Here is a 27,150-nt window from a genome sequence, read left to right as displayed (position 1 = left end):
GAGAGGATATTGTAAGAGGTACGTCTCCTCCCAACATGTCTTGCCTTCCTTGTTTCAAATGGCTAATTCCATCCTAAACTCTCGAGAGGGCTCTGGGGTCATGAAATCGTCGATCGACGCCAGTGACGAGACAGGCATGCAACCATGGCGTGTGTGATGCGGCAGTTCAGTTTAAGGCCGAAACTCCGTGCATTAGCTTGGGTCCCGCCCACCTTAAGATGGGGCTAAGTCAAGGAACAAGGAACGCTAGGGCTGTTTACCACTTTGAGAAGGAGTCAAGATCTTCTTTTTCTTTGGTGTTTGTGTGATGACTGCACTGAAGTCCGGCAAAAAAAAAAAAGGTCTAGGATCTCCGAAAACAAAGAGCTGTCTTAGCGATTCACATCGTAATGTAACGTACGCGGTCGGTCGGCTGATATCAGGATTAGAGTGCTTAGATCGGGTTTAACACTCGAATGTTCTTAGGAAATCGGTGATCATCCTCTTGTTCCTTCCTACGGAGTTTACGGGAGTTAAAATGTGCGATGCAGTAACTATACTTCAAATATATATCCAGAAATTGCCCTGCACATGTAGTGGACATGGCCCAAAGAGGCTTGTCTCTTTCATGGTTATGACTGAGTAACATAATTATTTGATTATTCTATTATTTTACATCATGCAATCTACGAGCTGCCGAAAGTAGCGATGGCTGTTTTTGTTTTCAGGGTGAGCGATCACGTGTTCCCGCGTTGAGTTCCACGAGCTCCGCCGCCTCGACGACCAAGCTTCACCCACGCAGATGTGATGTCCATCGAAGTCGACTGGGGCGCCGCCACCTCTGGCCCGGACGGTGAGGCACTGGCGGAGCGCATCCGCTCATTCGTCCACGACAAATTCCAGGAAGTGCCTCTACCACGCTTCATCCGGTCCGTGCAGGTGCACTCGTTCGAGTTCGGGACGATCGCGCCAGATCTCGACATCAAAGATTTCTGCGAGCCATTTGCCGATTTCTACGAAGAAGACGACGATGACACCGATACCTCTGCGGCATCTGAGGATCTCAGCTCCGAGCACGGCCACCAATGGACGGGCCGTCACTCCGACCTGCACGATTTCGAAGAAGCTCAATACCCCGGCAATGAATTCCAACCCTCCGCACTCCGCTCCCCGCTACCGCTGGGCGACCATTTGAATCACCATTTCATGCCCCGCGCCGGTACACCTGGTATCCCCGGCGGCACGTCGACGCTCGGGTACCACCTGATGTCGCTGGGCGGGCTATCAGGCACGCAAACACCACTCGCGGCCGTTGCAGGCGGCAACCAGTTCGCAAGCGGGTGGTCCGACTCCGGCGCAGGGAGCAGGAGACAATCTGGGCTCCGTACGTCCAACATGCGAAATGAAACCGATATCGACACGTCCAACACCTCCGCATCGCGACCCTCCACGGCAAACACACACCATACAGGCAGTAATGCCTCAAATCGCAACAGCGCCGATATGGGTGATGCACAGCAGCAGTTGTCCGAGCCACTCCCCGGAGCAGGACAGCAGCTCCCCATTCCGCCGCGTATGCGCGAACGGCGACCCGAAGATTTCCAGGTGCTCTGCCACGCCAAATATGCAGGTGATGTGCGCATGTCTCTGACAGCAGAGATTCTGCTCGACTACCCGATGCCCAGCTTTGTGGGCCTGCCCTTGAAGCTAAACGTCACTGGCATCACATTCGATGGCGTGGCCGTCGTCGCGTATATCCGCAAGCGCGTCCACTTTTGCTTTCTGTCGTCGGAGGACGCAGACGCGCTGCTCGGCTCGGAGGCCCAGAGCCAGAACCCCAGCGAAGATGGCCGGCCTCGGTCTGGCGGTGATCAGAAACGCCAGGGGGGTCTGCTGCAGGAGATTCGGGTCGAGAGCGAGATTGGTCGCAAGGAGGACGGCAAGCAGGTCTTGAAAAATGTTGGCAAGGTGGAACGCTTTGTGCTCGCGCAGGTGCGGCGCATTTTCGAGGAGGAATTGGTCTATCCCAGCTTCTGGACCTTTCTTATATGAATCTTCTTATTCTTCTTTCCCCACCCGATTCTAGATCAACCGATGTATTAATTACGAATTAACGCAAATGGTGTTTATGACCCGAGATTTAATTTCCAGAATGCAAGACATTTCCCTCCACGTCAACTATCAATGCATCCTTAATAAATGCGAGGATAACCTCTGTATCATCCTCCAGCTCCTAACACAATACTTCAACCTCTACCGCGTCCCGAGCTCCCCTATAGCAGCAAACAAGGCCGTAATCCAGTAACGGTACTTATGATTCGGTTCTCCAAGAAGACCCGGTTGTTGGTGGACAAGAATTTGAACTCAAAGAGAAGCGTAGATACTCTTGAGTTCATAATGGAACCGATAGCCGACCATTGTGCATAATACCGAAACAGTGCAAGCGTCAAGAGGATCTCTACGAGTCCTTCTTGTCGTTCCGCTCGCCCTTCTTGCCGGCGACCTGATCGCCGAGGTTGTGGTATTCGCGGGTCAAGCCCTCGCATTGCTTCTTGAGGGTCTCAATATCGCGGTCCTTGGCCTCGAGCTCTTCCTTCAGACGACCAATCTCACCAACCGAACCCGCCTCCGCGACGCGAGCGGAGTCCTTGCCGCCGGCCCTCTTGTCACCCTCCATGAGCTTGATGCGGTCCTCCAAGCGAAGGACCTCGAGGATCATGATATAGGTGCGGTTGAGGATCAGGGAGAGGAAGAGCGTGAAACCACACAGGTACATGTTGCGCTGCGAGTAGAACTTGCGGGCCTGGACCTCCATACGGTCGGTGCCGAGGTGGGCGGCTCTGCGAAGCGGAAGAAAAAAGAAGTCAATACGTGTCTTCCGATAATAAAATGCACTGCTTACCCGAGACCATGGCCGTCCTTGGAGAACGCAGACAGCTCCTGCTGCACTCGGTACACGCGGTTGACGCTGTCAATGAACAGGATGAGAATGAAGATAAATGTGATCTGGAACCCTAGTCAGATTTGCTTCATATAAGGTATAGCAGGCATTTATTACCTTCAAGCCATACTGCAGCTTTGCAATCACTGGACTCTCCGAGATGAAGGCGAACAGCTTGCGCTTAACGGTGAAGGGTAGAGGGACGATGAGTGCCATAAAGACAACCATCTCCACCACCAAGAGGAGGAAAACCTGTGAAAAACGGGAAGTTTAGTCCATGGTTCAGGGTGAGAGGTACGGGACGTGCCCGGGTTCGTGGAGCAGGCCGCAGTGGGCACCAGGCTGCAGCGATAGCCGGGAACAAAAAGACGGACTGGGCAATGGGAGGGGAGATTCCAGGGGAGCGCAGGCGAAACATACAAGGCTGTAGTAGAGAGTCATGGTGTCGCAGGGACAGGTCGGACGTCTAAGCTTGAGGTTGTGGTTGGAGCCAAACGGGGCGGGCTGTGAAGGAAGCTTGACAGCTAGAGGACAACAAGTAAACAAAATGCCCAAGAAGCGAAATCGGCTGGCGGAGAGGTAGCTGCGCACGAACCGGTCTAGAAGAAATACAGTGCTGGTCGTGGTCAGCAAGGGCGTGGGAGAGAACTGCGAGGTGGGAAAAAAAGGCAGGAAAGCAGAAAAGCTGGTCGTTGATGGGGGAACTTCCACAACTTGGCCAGAAGACGTCATCGTCTGGAGACGCACGTGACCGCCAACGTTTTCGATCTATATTTATGGAATGATGGCCAGAATGAATCCTGTGGGATTCCGGACTCATTATTAGTCACTCGGTTGACTTGTTACAATTTCCCAGCCGATTCTACAAAGTAAAAGAATGGAATTTATTCGTTCTTTGAAGCTCTTTGCTGCTCAAAATGCTCTCTTAATTTGGTATGTATGTGCACGACACATTTCAACCCTCCGCCTCATACGAATTCGATTTGTGTTTGGGCTCAAACTTGAAGTCCTTGTGAGCAGGGCCCAGGAACATCTCCCTATAACACTCAATTAGTATCGAGGCCAACACTTTCAATTGGCGAAAAACCTACGTGATCTTGATCCAGTCCTTGTAGTTTCCACTGGCCATGAGCGTCTCCAGCTCATTCCGCCCCTTGAAAGCCGGAGGTCGGTCATTGATACGCGGAGGAAGATACTCGAGTAGACCGATGGGGGTGTAGCGATAGGCAAAGCTGAGCCATTCCAGCAGGAACCGTCGAGTCGTGCCCACTCCATGCTCATCGGATCCCCATGCTTCCAGACCGTACTTGGCGAATTTTTCGATGAAGCCCAAGCGCTCCGAGGCGGATTTATCCAGGTACTGACCCGTCTGGATCTCCTCGAAAATCCACGGTTTGATCAGCGCACCCCGGGCTACCATTACCGTGTCCACGCCGGCATTGTTGACATGGTTATCATAGTCCACGTGGGAGTAGCAGTCACCATTGCCGAGGAAGTATGTCTTTCCTCCATTGGGCTGATGGCGTGCGTCTGGCTCGCGGATGGTGTCGGTGACGATGTCCTTCTTTTCACCCAGACGCTTGATGAGCGCGGCGCAGTCCGCGATATATCCCCAGTCTGCCCGTCTTGTGTACCGCTGCTGCCTGCTCCGTCCATGTAGAGTAATAGCTGCGGCTCCGGGAGGCCCAAGATCCAGGACACTTGACTCGTAGCCTCCCAGAACAAGGCGCTCGACAAGTTTCTGCGCAGTAGGAGCGTTGTCCTTCGTTCCCATGCGGATCTTGACAGTAATTGGAATCTCCTGCGACACGGTGTTCATACCGCGGATGATCTTTTCCAATTTCGAGTGATGGTCTAGAAGAGCTGATCCCGCTCCGTCGCGGAAAACAAGCTCGATCGGGCATCCGCAGTTCAAATCGATGACTCGCAGATGAGGAGTGAACTTGGACAGCACCTCCGTGGCCTTGAGTGCCTGCCAAGGCTTATTAGCAGCAATCTGCGCACCGAATTTGCAGTCCTTGGCGTTGTCGTAATCCTGGACGATGTTGTCGCCAGGGGTGATAGTTGGAGGAAGCATTTCCGACTCGTGCGCCTTCAGCAGGGTCCATTCCGACTTTGAGCCTTGGATCAACGGCATGCTCATCGCCATCTCCGAGTAAGTGAATTGCGCTCCTAGATCCCCGCACAGCCGCCTGAAGGGCATATTGCCCTGCGTAGTCAGAGGTGCCAGAACAGGAGTCTCCGGACCAAAGTAGATACGTCTCTTCTCCGAAGGCAAAAAAGGCGGTTCGGTAAACTGAGCCCGGAGCTCCTCCTTTTCTTCCTTTGCTTCGGCTTGCTCAGCCCCTTCGCGCTCGGCCTGGGATCGGCTATGAAGTTGTTTCTCCAACTCGCGACTCGTCTCGTTGAGGAAATTGTTATAAGCATCCGCCCGAGGTGTCTTCTCCCTCTTTCTTGCCAGCGCAAGCTTATCATCATACGAAACGATATTCACCAGCCCATCGGCAGTCGCATACGGCACGCGCGGAACCGCCTTTTCCTTGCGGGCTTCGTCCTCCACCAGAACCAATTCCTTCCGACCATCCTCGGTATCTCTCTCTTTCGAGTGCGATCCAACCATACGGCATCTCCAACCGGAGTAGCACTTCCCAAGGGCATCCCAGACTGGACAGAGGCCACCGAACGTCGTGAGATCCTCCCGCTTGTGTTCCTTCAAGTATGTGCGCAGGTCATGTTCGAGTCGGCAGGTATCACCAAATCTGCATTCACCTGGCGAGAATTCGGGTGCGAACATCCTCGAGGCACAAAGACTCTTTGCATCCTCGGACCTGCCGAAACTCCGGTTCGTGTTCTGGCCCTTGTTTTTGTTCTTTTTCTTTCCCTTTTTCCCATCCTCGCGCTCTGCATGCGATGCAGATTCTGCTGCATCGTCAGCACCACTGGCATCTTCGGCGGGTTGAGGTTTGGGCGTCGGGGGAAGTAGGTATCTAGGCTTTGTGAGCAACAGTCCACAATTCTGGAAGGTCGAATATTGTACTCTTTTTTAATAGGCGCAATGCCTCGGTCGCGCGGATCGCGCGTATCCTCTCTCACCTCTTCCAGCCGGGCTTTTTTGGAGGGAGGCTCTTCGACACCGGAGTTGCCGTTGGCAGCGTCGCGCTTGGGGATATCTGCGGGCGCGGCATTGTCGACCGCTGGGGTCTGCACCGGTGCAGGTTCGGAGACCATGGCTGGTGTATCTGTCCGTTGACGGTTGAAACACAATCGTCCGAACTTTAGAGGTACGTAGGAAAGGTGAAGACAATGGCCACTGGATATCGCAAAAAATTGAAGATGTGGAGAGCTGTTTGCACTGTTTGCATCGGAAGTATACCGTCCTCAAATATTGATTCTTATACCATCCACTCGCTTTCCTGCTATCTACTATTATCGCTTTAATTCCCGGACGTAAAAAGACTCCTCACCCCCGAGACAGAAACACTGCCCGCCTTGTCCTCCAATGACACCCTCTTCACCTCCTTGCCGTAGACCACCAACATAGCCGACACTCCCAGATCCCCATGGGAAATAGTTACTTCATCCTTCTCCCGATCAGTGCGCATCACAATAGAGACGCCCCCATTGCTCGTCTGGTCTCCACCAAAATACTCAAACTGAGACTCTTTGACATCCCAGCTGGGGAACACCTCGATAACCACATGCGGCTGCCAATGCTTCACCCACTTGGCGTTTCCTTGATAAATATCTCCGCGGGGCACAATGGCTCCTTCGCGGACATACACAGGAATAGACTCCAGATCATGGTGAACATTCACCGTGCTCCCACCCTCATAAACGGCCGTTTTGTTCCAATACTCGAGGAACCGCGTTCCGCGCGGGAAGTAGACGTCTCGCTGGCCGCCAGCTGAAATGATAGGCGCAACCAGGAAGGACGGACCGAAGGCGTACGAATTTGTGGCGTTGAGAACAGCCAGACTATCATCCGAGGGATATTCAAGGAACAACGCCCGGATAACCGGGATACCGGTCTGGGTTGCTTCCCAGGTACACGATTTGATATAGGGAATGAGCGAAGTGTGGAAGTTGGCCGTCTGCTTGAGGATAGACACCAGTCGCGAAGAGTAGTCGTACCAGGGTGTGTGGCCCGTTCCAATCATGATCTCGTACACAGGCGAGAAGGCGCTAAAGTGCATCCACCGTGCCCACAGTTCCTCAGTGGGCTCGTTGCCCTCGCGCACGTAGCCGCCTGTGTCAGAGCCCCATTGTGAGAAGGCGATTAAGCCCGCGCGGATGCCGGAGGCGACTGTGTAGGCCAGCCCTTGGAAGTTGGAATGCGAGTCGCCGTTCCAGACTGCCGTTCGGGCACGGGAGCGGTCGAATGCTGAGCGGGCGAAGTTGTAGAAGTTGGAGCCCCAGGTGCGTTTCATATTGGTGTGGACTAGGTCCTCGAAGAGTGGCTGTTGGATGTTTTGCTCGTAGACTGTGATTGTGATGGGACTGTGATGAGATTGGAGGTTTTCGGGTTTGTATGTAAAGGAGACACTTACACGGCATTTCTCCCTCCTCGCCACGGTCGATCTTATACCCTTTCACACCCAGCTCGGTAAAAGCCGAAAGACGGTCAAGGAAGTAATTGTACGCCTTCGGGATGGACAGGTTTAGGGCTGGTCCTTCGAAGTTCTCTGCAGTATAACCCGGGAACAACCAGTCGTGTGCAATAGATGCATTGTATAGTTCCGTATTGAGGAAGGCCCTGTTGGCAGCCCAAACCTAAAACATACCATATTAGACTCATTGTATACTGGTCTCTGCGATATGCGAACCCACCTGGAAATCAAATCCCCACGCGGTCAAATTGGCAATGAACTCTTTAGGAGTAGGATAGAACTTGGGATCAAAGTCAAAATTGCCCCAGGACATATTTCCGGTTCCATACGGCCCTAAGATAAGAATCCATCAGCATCTCGCTCACACTTACCAACCACCCGGATATAGATAAACACTCACGATCCGCAAAAAACGAAGTCGCCCGAATGCGATTATAGTAGAGATGATTAACAACATCATAATAATTCTCCTGAGCATTATGCACGCCACGATGGAAGTCCTCCTCGAAATCATCCGACCAAAAGGTCGGCCCAAACCCGGCATCGGGAGGCATTTCGATTCTCGCCGAGAGGGCTGTATACTCCTGGATGACAGACTTGAAATCACCCTTGGCGGCAGGCATTATAATATAGTAGACCAGGCTGGTGGTATTAAACACGAACTGGGCCTGGCCCGGAACAGAGAAATCGAAGGAGCCCATGCGGTTCGTGTCGGCGTAGACGCCGTACCCGGCTGATGTGAGGAAGAAGGGCGCGCGGGCGTTGGACCAATTTATACCGACCTCGTTGCCGGCGCCTAGGAGTTGGAATTCGACACCGTTGTTGGTTATCTGTTCCGACCATGGGTATTCCCAGACGCCGTAGAACAGGTCTGATGGTGCAGTGGTGAATCGAGCCCCTGTGAAGGAGGAGGTGCTGTCGACGGTGACTTTCACGACTTGTGGATTGAGGTGCTGCCATTTGATGTGGCCGCCATTGTGTGCAATGGTGCCTGATTCGGAGGCGGAGATGGGCACTGTGGAGGTATTCGATGGGCCTGCCAGAACTGCCGAGTTGTGGACTGTGACGCCATTGTCGTGGAACTGGAGCGAGAACAGCTCATGTGTGCCGCTGGTAGCACCTAGATTGGCGCAAGACACTGCGACCAGAAGCGCGGATAGGAGCCCCATGATGCCTGCAATTGTGTGAAGAGCAAGTTGTACCCAGGGAATGAGTCGAGCTGCATAAATAGAGCTTTGGAGCTGGAACTTCGGTCTACATGATAGGCAGGGGAAATGAAACTCCGCCAGAGCTGAGATCGACAGGTATTTCGCATGTTTGTAGTAAGTCTGGCGAGAATCCTCTCGAGTTTCTCCGTCCGTATAGATCCGACAATGCCCTCGATCGAGGTTTAGTAGCTCCACTGTTGAATCCTTGTGCGGGGGAAGGCTTTCGGCAATTGAATCAGCCTGAATTACATTAGTTAACTATAGTTAATATCCGTGATTACAAACAGGGGGCTTGTTCCAGGAAACAGGGTCTTGGTAGGCAATGGAGTGGTTCCTTTCGGTGTGATATTTCGATTCGGCGAAATTGTATATCGAAACACAAGTCCCGAGGGGGAAATGGGGGTTCACGAGTTCAACTATCCTGACAGAATCCTCCCGTATGAGACAATTCACCTACATAAGTTAAGAAACACAAAGCCAACATACAGAGGAAATTAAGAAATGCTCTCTGAACAACTTGGAGAAAAACACACAAGGCAGATCCTCACTTTACAGCCAGAGGATAATAATGATGACAGAAGAAGGAGATGTAAGAAACACACACACACACACACACACACACACACACACACACACACAAAGAAACAAGGGACATTAAAAGCAAGGGGAAATTTATTCGAACAAAGGAAATAAAAGAAAAATCGAAACAGGATGCTAGATAATTAATCAGGCAATCAATCACCTCGAACAAGGAGGCAAATCGATAGCTCCATGCATAGACAAGACGGAACAGGACAGGGACAAAAGCAGTTGTGGGTATCACATGGTATCCAAACAAGCTGAGGATTAGGAGCTTGAAATCTTTTTCTCAGAAGATCAAAGCTTAAAGGAATTGCTGGACTCATGCAGCTAACTTCGAAGGTAATCGGGACCGTGTAAGTTGGCTGAGATGGATGATCTGGTCTTCTGTGACAGAACAAGAACAATAACTCAACACCCCGACTCCGGCAAAGACCGAGGATCCAGGTCAAGATCCAAAGAATCTACCGGTTAATCACCAGCCCTGGACTTGGCACGTCGCCGAAAGAAGTCCATAACCTTGCGCGCTGCGCCAGAGCTGCCCGAATGATGTGACGGATCGCGCTCATACTCATAGGCGTCGGCGAATTTGCGGTTGTTCTTCTGCAGGACGCCAGGCCCACGACCAGACCGACCAGCCTGCATCGACTGGCGGGGCAGACTGTCGTAACCGCTGTTGTAGTCATCGTAGTAGTTCGGTGTCGACTGGTAGGTATAGTGATTGCCTGAGTATTGGTCTCTGTGTACGTCCTCCGACGACACACCCTGGTCGTTAAACTGGGACCCGAGCACTGCGAATTGTTGCTCGATCTGAGCTTCGTAGCTGACCGGCTCATTGGTAGATATATCCTCTCCGTGACCCTCGCTGACCATCCCCATAGCGTCTTGCGTTCCGTAGCTGGTTGCACGGTTGCGGGTAGACTGGGTTGGGCCCGTTGCTGGTCGTTGCTGGCCACTAGGATCCACAGTGCGAGGTGTCTGGTATGGATCTTCAGATGTTTGCGATCGACCAGAAGAGGAGAGTCGGAAGGAGAAAGATGGTGGAAGAAGGGAGAACCGCCGGGAGCGACCCTCAGTACCAGCCTGACTAGTCTTGCGGCTATGCGAATATTGCATGGAGCGCCTTGAATCCATGGACGATCGAGAGTCCTGACTGGGAAGAGCTTCCTTCATGCTGGTTGGAGGGTAGCGCTTGTCATTTCGTGTACGGGGTGCGCTCGGTTGTGGACCGCGTCCACCCAAGATCGAGCCGGACCGTCCGAATAGTTTCTCGCCAATGCTTGAAACGGTGCTCGACCGCTTGTGGCCCTTCGGTGGGTCCTGGCGAGGCGTCGGGTTGAAAGAGGACGGCAACTGCTGTACACTGGGGCGGCCAACCGACGACTCTTGAAGATCCATTAATTGCTTGCTCCTTGGCTGTGCCAGACGAGCCTGCGTGTTAGTGGCTGTGACCGTGGGTGCCACGGGTTGACCGTAAGAGCCTCGAGATGGCAAGCGGCCAGTATGGAAAGAGGCCATCGAGCCACCTGTGGTGGGCCGGGTTTGCACTCCAGTGGCTGCGGCGTTGTCTGTGGCTGCCCGAGGCAAGACGGGACGGTCTGAGGTAGCCGTTTCGTCCTGCGGTGAAGCAGGGCCTCGACTCGAAGACTCACCGAACTCTCGAGCAGTCTGTGATTGAGGGGCAACATATTCGACCTGGACTGTTCTCCGCTTGGCGTCTCGAGGTGTCTTGGATTTCTCGGTTGGTGATTCCTGCGAGACATCTCCTGAATGATGGCTGAGACCACCAACAGGCGCAACGTTGCCATGGTGTGACTTTGGTGGCTCACGAACAGAGGCACTGCGGTTGAGAGACGGTGCTTCTTGCGATTCGGCGGGTACTGTCGAGTTGGCAATGTCCGCAACGTTGGTCGTACTGCTAGTGATATGAGAAACGATATGCGCATACTCGCTCAGCCAGCTGTGGCGGGCAACCTCGAACAGGTCTGCTCGTTTCCGGGGGTCAGGGACCAATATCCGTCTCAAAAGATCGCGAGCATGTGGGGAAACATATTCCGGGAAGGTGAGAGGTGTGGTGACGATGTATTTGTACAAAAGATTGATGTTGTCGCCGTCTGGGTTTGCCGGGTCGTCGTCGAAGGGGAGATATCCAGCCAACATCGCGTACAAGATAACACCGCAGCTCCAAACATCGACTTTGCGGCCGGTGTACAAGGAATCGCTGACAACCAGTTCGGGGGCTGCATAACAAGGACTACCGCAGCTCGTTTGCATCAAGTCACCTCGTCGCAGGCCATTGGCGTTAGGTTTATCCAGCCGCTTCCGCTTGACGTATTCTTTGTTAGTGAGGTTGTATTCAATTTCTTCGTCGAGCTGATCGGCTGGGTCGAATGTGTTGGCGAACCCAAAATCGGTGATGATGATGTTGCGGTTGCGGTCGAGCAGCAGATTCTCCAGCTTGAGATCTCGATGTACAATGCCCTTCTTGTGCAGGTACCCAACACCCGATACCAATTGTGCAAACAGCCGCCGTGCAGAGTTGTCCTTGAGATACCGCTGGTTTAGGATGTAGTCGAAGAGCTCTCCTCCTGAGGCGTACTCCAGGATGATACCAATGTGACGGTCCGTTTCCACCATTTCATGAAGGCGCACAATGTTAGGGTGTGAAAGATCCCGCAGAATCGAAATCTCGCGGTAGATCTTCGGTAGCCGGGAGGGATTGGACCCCAACGACTCTCTCCGAATGAGCTTGATGGCCACCTGGATGCTGCCATCGCGCCTCCAACCCAGTTTTACCTTGCCAAACTCACCCTCACCGAGGGTCTGTCCGAGAATGTAGTGCCCAAAGGTGGTCTCCTTGCGCTTGACCGTGTTCCCATTGTTGTAGTCATGGCGGCTGCGGTGTCCAGCAGCACGGCCACCATCCTCCGAAACAGCCGGTTCGACAAAGCCTGCAGGCGATGCGCCCGCCTGGCGCACCTGTTCCCGCTCTCGGTCCACGACAGGGTCACTGACCACGACAGCATTGATAACTGCGCTCGACTCCTTGACCAATGGCTGACCAGAAGCGTCCTCCATGTCAGACTTGGGGCTCCTTGACTTCCCACTAGTCTCCCGACTCGACTCCGACACAGGTTCCTGCCGCCGTGACCTGCTCTTCCCATTCCGATCGTCGCGTGAGCGGTCGCGGTTTTCCTTGCGGTCGGAGCGACTCTTGCCTTGCCGCGAACCGGAGACTTTTTCCGACGAGCCGGCACCGTTCGAGCTGCGATGGTGGTGGGTGGACGATGTTCGCGGCGGCGGAACCGGCGGCGCGCCTAACACATCCGGAAAATTGGGACGTGCATGTTTAGGGGACGGAGCTGAGGAAGAGACAGGCGATGCGTGGGCGGGGAGAGGCAAGGACGGTTGGCGCGGAGTGCTCATAGCCGAAGAAGCTGCAGGGACTGGCCGGGAATGGCTGTGGAGAAATTAGCGACCGCGTCTCGCGCGCCTCAGTGCTCTACCCGTACACACCTTGTCTAGTGTTCCGCAAAGCCCTGACGAGGCCTGCTTGTCTGACAGCCCGCAGCTTCTGTGAGCACTCGGCACGGAAGGGGGGGGGGAGCTGGCAGGACGACGAATGTGCACACGATTTGGGCGCGTGGTTGTTTAAAACACACGATTCCTCCTCTAAATGAGTGGCCGACCACACTAGGTGAGCGGTCGAATCGTCAAGTAATCGAGGGCGCACTGCAGATAGCCAAGTTTCGCACGTCAGTAGAGCATTCCTGGTGGGGAACTTATCGGCAAGAATGTGGAAAAATGCCACAAGATATCAAGCATGAGGGAGACTGACAGGTCAAGATCGATCGGAAGAATTCCTCATGCACCAATGGAGGCAAAGGAGAAGTCGCAGCAGCGATCAGAATGCACAAAAACACAGGGCGCGCGACCGGGTCCAGCGAATGACGCGTCAAAACAAGAACCGAAAGAAAGAAAGACGAAAACCAGAAACAAAAGAGGCCGGTTGAGATTCCCCCTTCCTAGACGAAAAAAGTGCGACAGCAAACGCTGCAGGTGTCTTAGACGCGATTGCGACTCAGCGATTGCTCAATGGGCATCGTCGAGGGGTGGGAACCAGGGGGCGGAAGGGCGACGGAGAAGAAAAGGGGGTCGGGGTAGGTGTTGGCGGACGCAAACACAACAAAGAACCCCCAGCAACGAAAGGAAAGAAAGGAAAGAAAAACGGCCGATGATAGAGAGAAGGGGAGGGAAGAGGGAAGAGGGAAAGGAAGAGGACGAGAGAGGGAGAGAGAGAGGGAAGGAGAAGGAGAAGCGATCCGAGCCAGGGAGGGAGCGAGTTAGTGCCGCTTAGTCTGGGGGAGAGAGGGTCCGAGTTGGGATGGATTGTTTACTCTCTCAGGCACATGAGTTAGAAGTGAACTACTCACTATCGAGTATGATCAATCGGCTAGTTAATACACAGCTAAAATGATCAGTCGACACGGGTATTTACTACTCTGCCTCCCTTGCCTCGATTGTCCGACCGAGGCCCCTGTCGGTGTACATGTGTCTGATGCAGGGCACGACTGTGAGGGAACTACTAACTACCAGAAATTACACAGCAATAAGAAAATCCATGGAGAATCACAATTACCATAATCTTCGCAATAATCATCACCATCACTATGCCAACAAGGTCACTCAAGGGGCATCGCCAGGGCTGCACCGGCCGTTTCAAAGTGGTGCAGTGGACACCAGGGCCGATCGTCATCTAGATTGCAGAGAAATGGTTGATGATTTTTTGTAAAAGTTCTGCTCAGCTAGCCAGTCTGATTGCCAATAATAGTTATGTGTTTCGTCTAATGAATCATAACAATAAACAACCACGACTGCCTCCTATTTTCCGAATATCTACGATCTGGTTTTGCAGGACCCGCATCCCACGGGAGCCATCGTGGTCGACCCAGCGGTTCCCCCGATAGCGACCGCTGGGTATTGGCGAGTGAGCGTAATCGGTTCTCGCGGTGTTGTGGGCCACAACGGACAACTGTCAAAGCGGCTGATGCGTTGGCACGCAGTCTGTCTGACCAATATGAATTGCATAACTCCCTAATCGATCGTCGATCCAGGGCCAATGGGTGATGGGCTGGTCAACGGCCGGGCGGGCTACTGTATTAGGGTTCATCAGCCGCCAATGCAATTGCGGCGCGTATCTCAGCCGAAACAAGGATTCTTACTTCCTCGGTGCGCTGCATACAGACAGGCGAGGAAGGAATTTGCCGCCCTGGTATTTGCTATGTACTCGCTAACTAACGAACGAACCAACCAAGTTGACTATCGCTTGCTCCCCGACATAGGCGTACCGCCCAACGACTGCGTCCCTGAAGCATCGTACGCCGGAGGCGGCGTGGGATTCGGCGATGGGCGGCGAGCTACTGGGTCCGCAGCAGCTCTCAGGCCCGAAGGCCCACTTTCCATCTCGGTGTGAGCACCAGAGGGAACTTGTCCGCCATCACCGCCGCCGACAACCACCTGCTGTCCATCGCGCATGCGGCCCACCACCATGCCCTTCGCCACGGACTTGAGCAGCGCGCGCCGGCTGACTCCGCTGGCGTCGATGTACACCAGACCCACGTTCTTGATGCCGCCTGTGAGGTTGGAGGCGACGCTGCCGGCTTCTGCGCCGTAGCGATGGCCGACCATCGAGCTGGCGGCGGTAGATCCGGAGTACAAAATGGTGCGCGCGCTCTGCTCGAGCCCGTCGGCGAGAGTGGAGAAGGCGATCATTGACTTGTTTAGCACGCCAGGCTTATAGTCTGGTGGTGGGTTCCTCTTGTCGAAGCTCTTCTTGTTGGAATCCTTCTCCTTGCCCCGAAGAGATGCGCCAATGTTCTGCGCAACTTTGCCAACTTGTCCGACGGTCCGGGAGGAGAGATCCGCTGCGCCGTTCGAGAAGGTTCCGATCTTGCGGATGCGCGTGTGGGTGGTCTCGGAGAAGGTCAGTGGCTTCGGATTCGGCTTGGTCTTCTTGGCGAAGCTCTCGGCTCCGCTGGCAATGACATTGGCCAGCTTCGATGTGCCGGTGACTACAAGGCGCGATGCCATGGCTGATGTCTGGACAATAGTCGAGTCCTGGTACGCCGGATGCCGGGACATGGCCAAATATTCTTCAGACACATTGCTCACACTGACCTGGTTGCCTTCTCCATCGGAGGGCAGTTCAATTGTCACCGGTCCTGCGGAACGAAAGCTGTTAGCTGCGAATCATAATGTCTGTCACTCAGATATACTCACTCTTCGATCCATGCTTCACATCCGGGTCCTCCACCAGGTCATACCCCTCTCCCAGCTCGCCGACCACGCTTCCGTCCTCTTCGTCCACCAAAACTATCTGGCCATGCCCTTTCTCAGGACTGAAATCCGTGTTCGACGATATATATCCTTCACCCGGCTTGTAGTCGGCTGGATTGTATGCAGCATGACCACGATTCTTGGGCGGTGCGGCGTGTTCCAAGAAGGCAGTACACTGTGCCAAGATTGTCTCAAACGTATCAATCTCATCTTGCGTCACCTTATCCGGTCCCGTGCCGACGCTAGGGAATTGGATTCGAATGAAGGCGCCCGCGTCTGGTGCCATATCCCAGCGGGGGATCAAGTAGCTGGTAGGTGGTTGGTGGTAGATCTGCGTGGTGGCGGGCAGGGCCAGATCTAGCTCTGGAGGGAGGTATAAGTGCAGATAGAAGTCCTCCTCTGGTGTTTCGGTGCCTGATGTCGTTGGTGCCGGGGTGTTGGTAGGGACCATTAGCAAGGACAGAGTCTGAGGGCCCGATGGCGTGAGATCCTGCTCTTCGCCATCTTGTAGGTGGAATGCGCGAATGTTGTTGACACTGTACAGCAGGCGGGGATCATGTGTTGCCATAGTTAACAGTGGAGGGGAGAGTGTCACTCTCCAAGTCAGTGTGGGTTGGTTGATAAGGCGGATAAGGCGATGACGTCGTAAGCCTGATTCACTGCGAATCCAAGGATAAACAAGAGAACCAAAGAACAGTCCAGTAAAATATATGACAGAAACAAGAACAGCCAAGGCCAAGGAGGGGTTTTGTACTTCACTGGGCGCTTAGATAACATGCGCCACATTGTTGCACTGCCACATTCACATCCGTTCCTGTTTCCCTATTTGCCCTACTCACCACTGGGTATGGCCCTCCAGGTCCTGTCCGATCTTCACTTGGAGAACCCCAGCGCGTACGATCTGTTCGAGATCACCCCCAAAGCCCCCTACTTAGCCCTCCTAGGCGATATAGGCGTCGTGAAAGACCCCGGATTCTCCCACTTCATCGCCTTCCAACTGTCCAAATTCGAGATTGTGTTTTTGCTACTGGGGAACCATGAGCCCTACCACTCCAGCTGGATGACCGCAAAGGCTCAGATCACCCAATTCTCCGACTCCCAAAAGACTGCAGGCAAATTGGTCTTCCTAGATCAAACCCGCTTCGACATCTCTCCCGATCTCAGCATCCTCGGCTGTACCCTTTTCTCGCACGTCGACACTACCCACGAGGAACGGGTCAGTTTCGGCCTGAATGATTTCTACCTAATTGACGGCTGGACAGTCGCCGGCCACAATGCCGCGCACCAGGCGGACCTGCACTGGCTCAACAGCCAGGTCGCGCAGATTACCCAATCTGAGCCACACCGGAAGATCGTTGTCTTGACGCATCATAGTCCCATTACCCGTGATGAGCGCGCGGTCGATCCAAGACACGTTGGAAGCCCGCTGTCGTCGGGCTTTGCGACCGATCTCTCCAAGGAAATTTGCTGGACGCACCCGCAGGTTCGGTTGTGGGCGTTTGGGCATACCCATTATAATGTCCGCTTTGTGGAGAGGGAAACGGGGAAGCAGGTTGTTAGTAACCAGCGTGGGTATTACTTTGCGCAGGCGGAGGGGTTTGATCCGGAGATGGTTGTTGATCTTTGAGGTTACACATATTGGGTTTATACGAGCGCCCAATAGCGCCTCTCCAAGGTAATATATAATGCTTTTATGAACCCATAGTAGTGTGATATTTTCCTGGATTATTGTAGGAAAACGTTTGCCAAGATCTTTAACAGTTCCCCACCATAGATTTCGAGAATCCGAAGCGTTACACTGTGAAGACCGTGTTGGTTCAAGATAAATGATAGATAAACCAATTCATAACGAGCCTGTGCGCAGGGTTCTTGGTTCTAAGTCCTAGCTCATTTATCCTGCATTTATCTGTCAACCCGAGGCCGCACCTTCAAATGCGCAACGTTTACACGATCTGCCTCCTTATTCAGAGCCTCAATTTCCGCCTCGGCCAATGGAATACCTTCCGATAACCGTCGCTCCTCAGTGATTATCTCAAGCTCCCCAGGGAAATAAATCTGCTCTACGCCAGCCGCCTTTTCGGAGTCGACGACCCTTTGATAGAGGTACTTCATTCTCGACTTGAACTCATCCATAGTCATAAAAAGATCCGGCTTAACAGCAACCAGAAAATGACCGACGTCGGCTGGTTTGGACGGGTCGTAGGGGCCGGTAACATGGCCTGCGAACGCAGCTCCCGAAAAAACGCCAGAGAAAACGTCCATCATAATAGCTAAGGCGGAACCTTTCGGGCCACCCATCGGCAACATGACACCTTCGAGAGCCTTTGCTGGGTCATCAGTCGGATTCCCCTCTCCATCGAGCGCCCAGTCCGTGGGGATCTTCTCGCCCCGCCGAAGGGCCTTGTACACCTTGCCGCGGGCGGCCACGGATGGCGCCATGTCAAGAATGAACGGCCGCCGCGGGTTCTCAGAGGGAGCGCCACAGGCGATAGGTGACACGCCCATCAACTTCTCTTTGCCGCCCCAGACTGGCAGTGCCGGTGACGAGTTCGTAAAAACCAGAGACATCATATCGGCGTCTAACGCCTGCTTGACTAGCCAGGCCGACATGCCGAAATGGTTCGAATGCTTGATGGAGACCATCCCGATGCCGAACTGCTGCGCCATTTCGATTGCGCGCGCCATCCCTGCATGCGCCGCGACGAACCCGAACCCGTTACGGCCGTCGACCTGCGCTACGGCTGGCGTCACTTGCCGCAGCTCCGGGGTAGATGTGGCGTCTAATGCTTTGCGGCGGATTCGTTCCATGTATGAAGGGATGCGATTGCTGCCGTGGGTGTCGACGCCGCGTAGATCGGCTTGAACAAGGCAATTGGCTACAATACTCGCATGCTCGGTGGTGGTGCCATTGGCAACTAGAATTTGTTGTACGAATTCCTCGAGATCGGATGAAAGGACAAGGCGTAGAGATCCGACGTGCTCTGTGGAGGTGGACATGTTTTGGAAGAGTTGGAGCCGTGTAGTTGAAAGGTTGAAGGTCGAGTACTGGTTGTTGGAGTATTTGTACCAATTACTCGAGGCGGATGGGTGCCGCATCGGAACTCTCCCGATGGTGGAGAATGGCCCGTGCAACGTTATTCCACGGAGAAACATAGTTTGTATTCGATAAAGATAGCGGCTGTTCTACCAACTTGTTTGTTCCATTCTTACAAGGGTCTTACAAGGGTCTTTCAAGGCAGGCGATCCAGCCCCGTCCCGCTGCTCATCGCCCGGTCCTACAAAACGCGAATCAGTTACCAGCTCACCGGAACAAAAAGAAGGGGGCACACTTACCAAGATGAATGTCGGCACGAACATCGACATAAATTTCACCATAGCAGCCATCGTACCACGCCACACCGGCCCCGTCGCCCTGCCCAAGATATCCTTGACGACCTCGCGGGCAAAATCTGCAGGCATGCTTTTACTCTGGACATCCTTCCCGAGGCCTCTCGCTTGTATCTCCGGGAGCGCTTTCTGATACAGCGACGTGTCGGGCAAGGTCAGATCGGCATGCGACATGACATTCGTGGCAACGGAGCCGGTGACCAGGGAAACAACGCGGATGTTGAAGGGCTGCAGCTCCAGTCGCAGAGTCTCACTCCAGGACATAAGAGCGGCCTTGGAGGCGTTGTAGATACCTATTATTATGACTGTAAATACTCATTCATTCATTCCTTTTCTGCCGCGACCACGAAGACGGAAGACTAACTCATCCAGGGGGCATACAAGAAGCCCGAGATGGAGCAGACATTCACAAGGGTGCTGCCCTCCTTGGCAGCGAGGAGCAATGGGGTGCAGGCCTGGGTGACAGCAATAACTCCCCAGAGGTTAACATCAAAGAGGCGCTTGGCCTCATCCAGAGAGGTGTCGAGGGCGGGATAGACAATTGACTGGCCGGCGTTGTTGATGAGGAGGTCAAGCGAGTTGCCATGAGCGGCCAGATCCTGACGCACGGTCTCGACGGCAGCGGCGATGCTGGCCGGATCGACGACGTCGAGGGCGATGAGAGTCACATTGGGGAGCGTGGCTAGATGGCTCATCTTGGCTGCGGAGCGGGCTGTCGCGTACACTTTGAAGCTGTGGGCGTGGAGTTCCTCCACGAGCGCTGAGCCGATGCCGCCGGCGCTGCAGCCGGTGACGAGGGCACAACGAGGCATAGTTGTCTTGGTGGCGAGTGCTCTTATTGATGAGCAAGCTGGTTGATGGATATTTCTGTTGATGGAGGTTGCACTGAATTGGTTGTTTTGTTATGGGAGGGCCAACCCAGAAACGGAGGCTGTACTTGAAGCATTGATAATTCAATGGATGATATGCTTTATTCCCGGGGTATTTCTTTCATTTCTTGTATGCACTTTATGGCTGGTACTAATCGGTTGCCGCCGGACTCACTTTCGTCCGACCACTCCTGGCCTTGCCTAATTTGGTCGCAGTTCCGTCCGTTTGTACGTATTCAATACGACAGTTTCACCTCTTGGAATCTCATCTAGTAGCATGTGTCAAAAATCGACGGCACGATTACCCATTATGGAATTGCAATACACGAATAAATCAATCTCTGATTAAGATAAATCTGGGAATGCCCAACAATTTAGGGGGCGAGATAACTAATAAAGACTAGTGCAAAATAGGAAATAATGAGGGGAAAAATAGAGGGGTAGACGATGTATCCAATTCTTGACAGTATGTTATAGTCGGTCTGCTTACTACGGTAGGCTAAGGGGAAGACGCGCCTAGATAGGCGGCGCCCTCACTAGACGCTTGAGTCCAAAACCACGACGTGGGACAGGTCCTAGACGGGCCGTGTACTTGAAGCATTGATAATTTAATGGACCATAAATAAAAAGAACATTCTCGAAAGTACTGATTGACTGACGACCACCAACATTTAAAACTGTCTAAATCTGGCCGTTCTTCCAAATTGGAAGTGCAATTCACGAAGGAATAAATCTCTGACTAAATAAACCTAGGGATGCGCAACAATTTAAGGGTGAGATAACTAATAATTGACTAGTGGAAAATAGGAAATACGCGGCGTGAGTCCCCACAAACGAAGTGCGGATTTGTTTTACATTGTCCACAGGGCTTGCACGTCATTAGTTTTGGATGGAGATTCAAATTGGGAATATTTGTTATCAAAGCTCTGTGCGAAAAATAAAATAAAATAAAAAGTGGCCTGATAGGACTCACAATAGTATCATTCAGGATGTAGTTATTCTATAAAGGCTCAGAGACCATGATGTTGAGATTGTTTTCGTCGAATAACCGAACAGATCTAAAAACCCAGTAGCGACTCATCTGCCTGGTCCACCTCAAAGTCAAACCGGACGAGGTCTTCCCTGTACGGAATGAAGTATTGACTCGTTACTCTAGATAAGGTTAAACATTTTATGACATTTTGACAGGATACTCTCACCTTTCATGCTCACTGCTAGCATGGTATGCATCCAAGGCCGCTCGGTCTTCGTGGTAGCTGACCAGGGAATAATGAAATCCCTTACTCTTTTCCGCTGGGAAGGTAATTGATGGGCCACCAACAATGAGTCTCTGGTCTTTGACACAAGACAGAGACTTGAGAGATTTGATCTGTAAGAGGAACTCTTGTTTGATTTCATCGCCCACATCAGCGCGGAATTTGAATAGAACTATCCGTGGATTAGTTTGTGGACTTATACAAGTTGTTTTACGGACCTATGTGGACGATCGTCATGGTGTTTGATTTGAAATGATGATGAAAAACAGTAATTCAGAAAACAGCACTGCCTTTATACGGGGAAGCTCGGATGTCTTCCGTTCTGCGGGACCACCCCGCTTCTTCCCGTTATCCTCGTTCTGTCAAAAGACTTTTCGTTTAAGATTGCTAATTCATTGCTCTGTACTCTTTGTCATCTTCCCCTCTCCTGTCTATTTCACAAAACTAATTATCGTTATAAGTGTATGAGTTACATGGACTCCCCACGCCGTCCTCGGAACCCTGCCGCCTGCCGCCGCTGCCAGCGCCGGAAAATCCGCTGCGACGGAGCCTTACCTCGCTGCGGATCATGCGCAAAGGTCAATGCCAATTGCATAAATGATGGCAAGCAGGAAGTCAGCCGCGCGTAAGTAAAAGCCAATTGGCATACAGCCCATTCCGCTAACTGCAGTCAGATACATTGCCAATCTGCAGCAAAGAATAAAAGAGCTGGAGTCATTGGTAAACGAGCGGGATTCAACCACCCAGCTCGAGAATGATTCTCAATTAAACGATTTTTCCCACGCTGGCATTGGAGATGATGGAGTCAATCGGCATGACGAGACTGCGGCTTACAATGCTACAAATCGTCGATCACCAACTCCACAGCATCAAAGTAATGCACAACCATCCCGGACAAGCTCCAGGCAAGCCCATGAAATTGGCCTAGTATCTCTTTCGGCTGGAGGTGAACCCAGATACATTGGCCCCTCAAGCGGATACTTTCTCGCAAACCTCGTCTTCTCCAGTGCAGGACGTCGAACACGTCCACAAGGGAATATAGGCAATGTTAATGAGCCGATGTCCTTGTCAGCCGAGCTATTCAACAGCCCAGCATCCTTGCCTACCCGCAAGGAAGACGCCATTGAATTAACCTCGAAATATTTTGCTACAGTTCATCTCATCTACCCATTTCTGCATGAACCATCTCACATGCAGCGGCTGGATGAGATGTACTCAATCGGGGCAAATACCCCCGATCCTTCGGTGACGTTTCATGTGTATATGGTGCTTGCAATAGCAGCGTCGGATCTATCTCGGCGATTCAAGATCCGTCTTCCAGTCGAGGGGTACTATACAGCCGCGACCCAGTTCTTTGATCAGGCATATGCTGAAGGTACAATGGAAGGGCTCCAGAGTTTGCTACTTCTTATGGTCTATGCTCTGCACAATCCTTCATGTGGGGTCAATATATGGAGTCTCAATTACCAATGCCTGGGGTCACTTATTGATCTGGGCTTACAACGCGATGTGCGTGCATCTTCGACGTTCCCCATATCCTTCTTTCAGCAGGAGATGAGAACCCGGATCTTTTGGGTAGTGTATACGCTAGATCGAACGCTTGGAACAATGATGGGACGGCCAATAGGTGTCCGGGATGAAGCCTGTGAGCTCCGAGTAAGTTTCATAATTCGGACGTGGAAGAATATCATGCTCACAATATTTTCAGTTCCCATCAGACATTTCAGACAGCTGTCTCACAGAGACAACAGCCCGAGAAAGGACAAGGGACAGCCCACCCTCACATATGACCTACTCGATTCACCTCTTCAAATTAGCGCGCATGAATTCCGAGATCAAGTATATCATGCACAGCATCTCCAGAGATGCTCCGCGTTATGCATTACCCTCAATACCAGAAATCCACCTCTGGCAGTCCGACATGATAAAGCAACTCGAATTATGGCATTCGGAGATTCATAGCTCAGCTGGAATGGAGTCGATATCCAGGATCTGCGAGACAAAGTACCACGAGATGATGATTTTGATTCTACGACCCAGCCCCGGCATCCCAGAGCCTTCGGAGGAGTCTCTATCCCTGTGCTTCACACATGCAGTGGAGCTTGTTCGTGGCTTTGGCGAGCTCTACCGCCAAGAAGCACTCCAGTACAGCCGGCTCATTGTGCACTCACTCTTCCTGAGCACGCTGATCATACTTCATACACTGTGGCGATTACCTCAGATCGCCTCGCGGGTTCAGATCGATGAGGTTGTTGCCGATACAGGGATCAGTTTGAATATTCTCAGCAGTATTGGAGAGTACTGGACTGAAGCCAAAAGGGCGAGGGATTGTATTCACGAGTTGACGGGAGTAACTATCCAGCGCTTGGTTAAAGTGCGGAGTGTGGAGGCATCGACTGCTGTGCTTCGCTCAACCAGAACTTCTTCTTCGAATGCCATGGCTGGTAGGCACCAGCGGACACAAGAAGCGGATGTGATTTTGGATCAGACAATTCAGGATGATTCCGGCATGGGACCAATGGCTAGTTTGTTGGATGGCGAAGAACTGAACACCGAATCTACGAGCTGGTTGAATGATCTGATGCCGGGAGGCTGTATGGATTTCACTGGAGCGCCGAATTTTGATAGTCTCATGTGGGAAGTATATAACGGCACACAATAAACATGAAAAGTTCAATAGCGGGCAAAAGCACTTTGCCTAAGAGGAGATACTCTCGACACTCCACAATCAGTAGCTCTACCACGGAAAAACAATAGCTGCTCCCATCATCATTCCTGCGGCGGTGATCCCAAGCACAGCGCCAATTCCATTCCAATTCGAGGGGCTTGGCTTAAGTCTTGCTGCCGGGTTAGACGTGGCTGCCGCGCTCAAATCCGTCGGCTGATGCACGAGCGTCAGAGGGGCAACTACTGTGACGGCAACAAGGGAGGATAAATCGCTTGATTCAAGGGTAGTGGTCATAACCCGCGAAGCGGTGGCATCTCCAGTGATTGACATGATATTTGCTTCGACGGTGGTGCCGTACCACCAGATCGATTTGGATTCAACCGTGCCCACGTCAACCTGTGGCAGCTGGGTTTGGCACATAGTCGAAGGCGTGTAGTCCGGCACAATTGAGTAGCAATCATCTCCGTTAAAACCAGGGGTCATGGACCTAGGGAGGAAATGTGGTTAGTCCTATCTATTCCGCGTGCGGTGTCCAAAAGGGGAAAAAAAGGCATACGTTGGGCAGCACAGTACAGCAGTCTCGCTTGGGGCGAGGACTTGGAGGAACACATTGTTAGGCACGTTCGGAAACAGGAAGACGTCTGAGGCCCTATCCGAGGTGGTAGTTGCTCCAATAGCCCCATTCCACTCGACTGTCTTAGTCCCATTGCGCGACGCCGTTGCAACTGGACCCCATCCGGAGGGACAGTCGAGACCTGGAGAGTAGTAGTTCTCGTATAAGGCGTATTTGCGAATGTCTTTAAACCACGAGGTTGCGGTTGGGAGATCCGTGATAGTACCTGTTGGCAAGCAGCCCCAAGGATTGGTGGGCACGCCACAGGAGACTTGGCCGAGATTAAGTTCTGGAGCGCTGGTGTGGGCGATTCCGAGGTAGTCCGTGTGGAACGACTGACAAGAAGCGGGTGGGGTCCAGGTCGTGGTGAGTGGTCCCCAGTTGGCGAATGTATATTCGGACAGAACCGAAACAGACGGCATGATTGCGGATCTGATTCAAGATTCCCGTAAACAGACAGTCTGAAGGATGGTTTGCAAAAAGGAAACTATTCGAACAATCAAATAGTCAAACTTCGTTTACATTTAATCAGAAAAAGAAAAGGGGCTCAGCTCGATCTTAGCGTGGAGGGGTGATGTACGGCAATAGAGCCCTAGCTCGAGAGAACAATCCCAGTTCAAGAGTCACCGTAGTATCTCGGTTGATGTCTTAGGGGTTACTACGTGCAGCGAGGTACAGGGAGGCTCTTCGCTGAAGGCAAAATAGGCTAATCTGGGGCGAATCGCGCGGCTGTGTGGATCCGACTAGGGATTTAGGTGCGTTCGGGCCTACCTACCGAAATATTTCTCAATTGCCATCCCTATTGGTGGCTTTGGGTTCGCCTAGAAAGAGAGTACCTTAAAAATAACAGTATATCCTATAGTTGTCTATTCAAAAATAAATTAAGTAAAAAGGTAGTGACAAAGTCTCCCCAGGGATGTTATAAGACAAAGGGTCGGTTTGTAAATTGTTAAGCGTTAAGAAAATAGATTTACCAAAGACAGAAACAATAATGGCCTCGTAGTGCATGCCACCACTACTTTTTAATGTTAACTAAACCTGTCATTGTTTGGTTTCTGAAGCATATCACTTGGTAGTCTACAACCAAGTTGATGCCTCAGGCAAAATATTCATAGGCCCCACCAATTGATCGCTTCCCCAGTTCGCCGCCGCTAGCCGAGGTTGTTCTACTCCCTTGTGATTCCCTCTTCCTCATGTTGTTGCTCTTTCTCTTTTCCACCAACTCCTCGCTACAGCTGCACTAACTGCCCTTCCCCTCACTCTCAATGGCCTCCATCGTCCGTGCCCTGCGGCCCCTGTCGCGCACTGCCACCTCGGCCCGCCTGGCCCAGCGGCCACTAGCTGGCCGCATGCCGCTGCAGAGGTACGTTTAACATCGGAATTTGAGTCGGGCTGCTTAAGAGAACACTATGCTAACCCATCGGGGCCAACAGTAAATATGCTTTCTCAACCACTTCCCGCCGGCGGGAGGTCGACCTGTCCAGTCTCACGCCGACTCCGATCACCCTGCTCTCGGAGACGGAATCGCTGATGGCGGAGTCCGTATCGAAATTCGCCCAGGAACAGATCGGCCCGAAGGTTCGGGACATGGACGAGGCCGAGACCATGGACCCGGCCGTGGTGGAGGGGCTCTTCGAACAGGGCCTGATGAGCGTGGAAGTGCCGGAGGAGTTCGGTGGAGCGGGCATGAACTTCACGGCGGCGATTGTGGCCATCGAGGAGCTCGCACGCGTCGATCCCAGCGTCAGTGTGCTTGTGGATGTGCATAACACTCTTGTCAACACCGCTATCATGAAGTACGGTGATGCGCAGGCCCACCGTACTTGGCTGCCTAAACTGGCTACCGGCACTGTCGGCTCCTTCTGTCTGTCTGAGCCGGCGTCTGGATCTGATGCCTTTGCTCTGCAGACTAAGGCCGAGAAGACTGCCGACGGCTACAAGCTTAATGGTTCCAAGATGTGGATCACCAACTCTATGGAGGCCGGTATCTTCATTGTCTTTGCCAACCTGAATCCGTCCCAAGGCTACAAGGGTATCACTGCTTTCATTGTTGAGAAAGATACCCCTGGGTTTTCCATTGCCAAAAAGGAGAAGAAGCTCGGTATCCGGGCTAGCAGCACATGTGTGCTCAACTTTGACGATGTGGTCATTCCCAAGAGCAACCTGCTCGGTGAAGAGGGCCAGGGCTACAAGTATGCCATCAGCGTACTCAACGAGGGCCGCATTGGTATTGCCGCCCAGATGACCGGTCTAGCTCTTGGAGCATGGGAAAATGCTGCCAGGTATGTCTCTCTATCTCCGTATTTGCGTCCGCCGAGCTAACCTGTGAAATAGCTATGTCTGGAACGACCGCCGCCAGTTCGGCCAGCTCATCGGCGAATTCCAAGGCATGCAGCACCAGATTGCGCAGGCGTACACCGAGATCGCCGCTGCCCGTGCGCTCGTCTACAACGCTGCGCGCAAGAAGGAAGCGGGCCAGGACTTCGTTCAGGACGCCGCCATGGCCAAGCTGTATGCGTCACAGGTTGCCGGCCGCGTGTCCGGCCAGGCCGTTGAGTGGATGGGCGGCATGGGCTTTGTGCGTGAGGGTATTGCTGAGAAGATGTTCCGCGACAGCAAGATCGGCGCCATCTATGAGGGCACCAGCAACATCCAGCTGCAGACAATCGCCAAACTTCTGCAGAAACAGTATACAAAATAGACGTTC

General features: G+C 52.7%; 13 protein-coding genes across 13 annotated transcripts; 4 read left to right on the top strand and 9 right to left on the bottom strand.

Annotated features, from left to right (window-relative positions):
- Positions 1-786: 786 nt before the first annotated feature.
- Positions 787-2,031, top strand: mdm12 (ERMES complex subunit MDM12; the record flags this gene model as incomplete). The annotated part of the gene is made up of 1 exon (XM_057196296.1): positions 787-2,031. One exon carries the CDS (start codon positions 787-789, stop codon positions 2,029-2,031), a length of 1,245 nt encoding a protein of 414 aa, XP_057053692.1.
- Positions 2,032-2,437: 406 nt separating this feature from the next.
- Positions 2,438-3,148, bottom strand: N7474_004880 (putative BAP31 domain protein; the record flags this gene model as incomplete). Its single annotated transcript, XM_057196295.1, has 3 exons — positions 2,438-2,819; positions 2,882-2,985; positions 3,038-3,148. 3 exons carry the CDS (start codon positions 3,146-3,148, stop codon positions 2,438-2,440), a joined length of 597 nt encoding a protein of 198 aa, XP_057053691.1.
- Positions 3,149-3,875: 727 nt separating this feature from the next.
- dus3 (tRNA dihydrouridine synthase DUS3) lies at positions 3,876-6,148 on the bottom strand (the record flags this gene model as incomplete). The annotated part of the gene is made up of 3 exons (XM_057196294.1): positions 3,876-3,957; positions 4,012-5,907; positions 5,958-6,148. The coding sequence occupies 3 exons, from the start codon at positions 6,146-6,148 to the stop codon at positions 3,876-3,878; spliced, it is 2,169 nt and encodes a 722-aa protein (XP_057053690.1).
- Positions 6,149-6,354: 206 nt separating this feature from the next.
- Positions 6,355-8,696, bottom strand: N7474_004878 (glycoside hydrolase family 31 protein; the record flags this gene model as incomplete). The annotated part of the gene is made up of 4 exons (XM_057196293.1): positions 6,355-7,400; positions 7,468-7,690; positions 7,748-7,860; positions 7,928-8,696. 4 exons carry the CDS (start codon positions 8,694-8,696, stop codon positions 6,355-6,357), a joined length of 2,151 nt encoding a protein of 716 aa, XP_057053689.1.
- Positions 8,697-9,785: 1,089 nt separating this feature from the next.
- On the bottom strand, positions 9,786-12,740 carry N7474_004877 (putative serine/threonine protein kinase (Kin4); the record flags this gene model as incomplete). Its single annotated transcript, XM_057196292.1, has 1 exon — positions 9,786-12,740. One exon carries the CDS (start codon positions 12,738-12,740, stop codon positions 9,786-9,788), a length of 2,955 nt encoding a protein of 984 aa, XP_057053688.1.
- Positions 12,741-14,633: 1,893 nt separating this feature from the next.
- On the bottom strand, positions 14,634-16,218 carry N7474_004876 (senescence-associated domain-containing protein; the record flags this gene model as incomplete). The annotated part of the gene is made up of 2 exons (XM_057196291.1): positions 14,634-15,535; positions 15,594-16,218. The coding sequence occupies 2 exons, from the start codon at positions 16,216-16,218 to the stop codon at positions 14,634-14,636; spliced, it is 1,527 nt and encodes a 508-aa protein (XP_057053687.1).
- A 207-nt stretch (positions 16,219-16,425) lies between these two features.
- N7474_004875 (Ser/Thr protein phosphatase superfamily) lies at positions 16,426-17,277 on the top strand (the record flags this gene model as incomplete). The annotated part of the gene is made up of 1 exon (XM_057196290.1): positions 16,426-17,277. One exon carries the CDS (start codon positions 16,426-16,428, stop codon positions 17,275-17,277), a length of 852 nt encoding a protein of 283 aa, XP_057053686.1.
- Positions 17,278-17,552: 275 nt separating this feature from the next.
- Positions 17,553-18,746, bottom strand: N7474_004874 (Ldh family oxidoreductase; the record flags this gene model as incomplete). Its single annotated transcript, XM_057196289.1, has 1 exon — positions 17,553-18,746. The coding sequence occupies one exon, from the start codon at positions 18,744-18,746 to the stop codon at positions 17,553-17,555; it is 1,194 nt and encodes a 397-aa protein (XP_057053685.1).
- A 134-nt stretch (positions 18,747-18,880) lies between these two features.
- N7474_004873 (uncharacterized protein) lies at positions 18,881-19,849 on the bottom strand (the record flags this gene model as incomplete). Its single annotated transcript, XM_057196288.1, has 3 exons — positions 18,881-18,925; positions 18,984-19,330; positions 19,402-19,849. 3 exons carry the CDS (start codon positions 19,847-19,849, stop codon positions 18,881-18,883), a joined length of 840 nt encoding a protein of 279 aa, XP_057053684.1.
- A 1,115-nt stretch (positions 19,850-20,964) lies between these two features.
- N7474_004872 (Dabb family protein) lies at positions 20,965-21,399 on the bottom strand (the record flags this gene model as incomplete). Its single annotated transcript, XM_057196287.1, has 3 exons — positions 20,965-21,058; positions 21,106-21,334; positions 21,381-21,399. 3 exons carry the CDS (start codon positions 21,397-21,399, stop codon positions 20,965-20,967), a joined length of 342 nt encoding a protein of 113 aa, XP_057053683.1.
- Positions 21,400-21,635: 236 nt separating this feature from the next.
- Positions 21,636-23,824, top strand: N7474_004871 (uncharacterized protein; the record flags this gene model as incomplete). Its single annotated transcript, XM_057196286.1, has 3 exons — positions 21,636-21,787; positions 21,837-22,818; positions 22,871-23,824. The coding sequence occupies 3 exons, from the start codon at positions 21,636-21,638 to the stop codon at positions 23,822-23,824; spliced, it is 2,088 nt and encodes a 695-aa protein (XP_057053682.1).
- Positions 23,825-23,899: 75 nt separating this feature from the next.
- On the bottom strand, positions 23,900-24,865 carry N7474_004870 (uncharacterized protein; the record flags this gene model as incomplete). The annotated part of the gene is made up of 2 exons (XM_057196285.1): positions 23,900-24,317; positions 24,387-24,865. The coding sequence occupies 2 exons, from the start codon at positions 24,863-24,865 to the stop codon at positions 23,900-23,902; spliced, it is 897 nt and encodes a 298-aa protein (XP_057053681.1).
- Positions 24,866-25,708: 843 nt separating this feature from the next.
- On the top strand, positions 25,709-27,144 carry N7474_004869 (acyl-CoA dehydrogenase; the record flags this gene model as incomplete). The annotated part of the gene is made up of 3 exons (XM_057196284.1): positions 25,709-25,806; positions 25,877-26,725; positions 26,778-27,144. The coding sequence occupies 3 exons, from the start codon at positions 25,709-25,711 to the stop codon at positions 27,142-27,144; spliced, it is 1,314 nt and encodes a 437-aa protein (XP_057053680.1).
- Between the last annotated feature and the right edge of the window lie 6 nt (positions 27,145-27,150).

This window comes from Penicillium riverlandense, assembly GCF_028828495.1.
Source record: "Penicillium riverlandense strain IBT 135883 chromosome Unknown utg000003l_segment0_segment0, whole genome shotgun sequence".
NCBI classification, from domain to species: Eukaryota; Fungi; Ascomycota; class Eurotiomycetes; order Eurotiales; family Aspergillaceae; genus Penicillium; species Penicillium riverlandense.
This window is presented reverse-complemented; position numbering and strand designations above follow the sequence as displayed.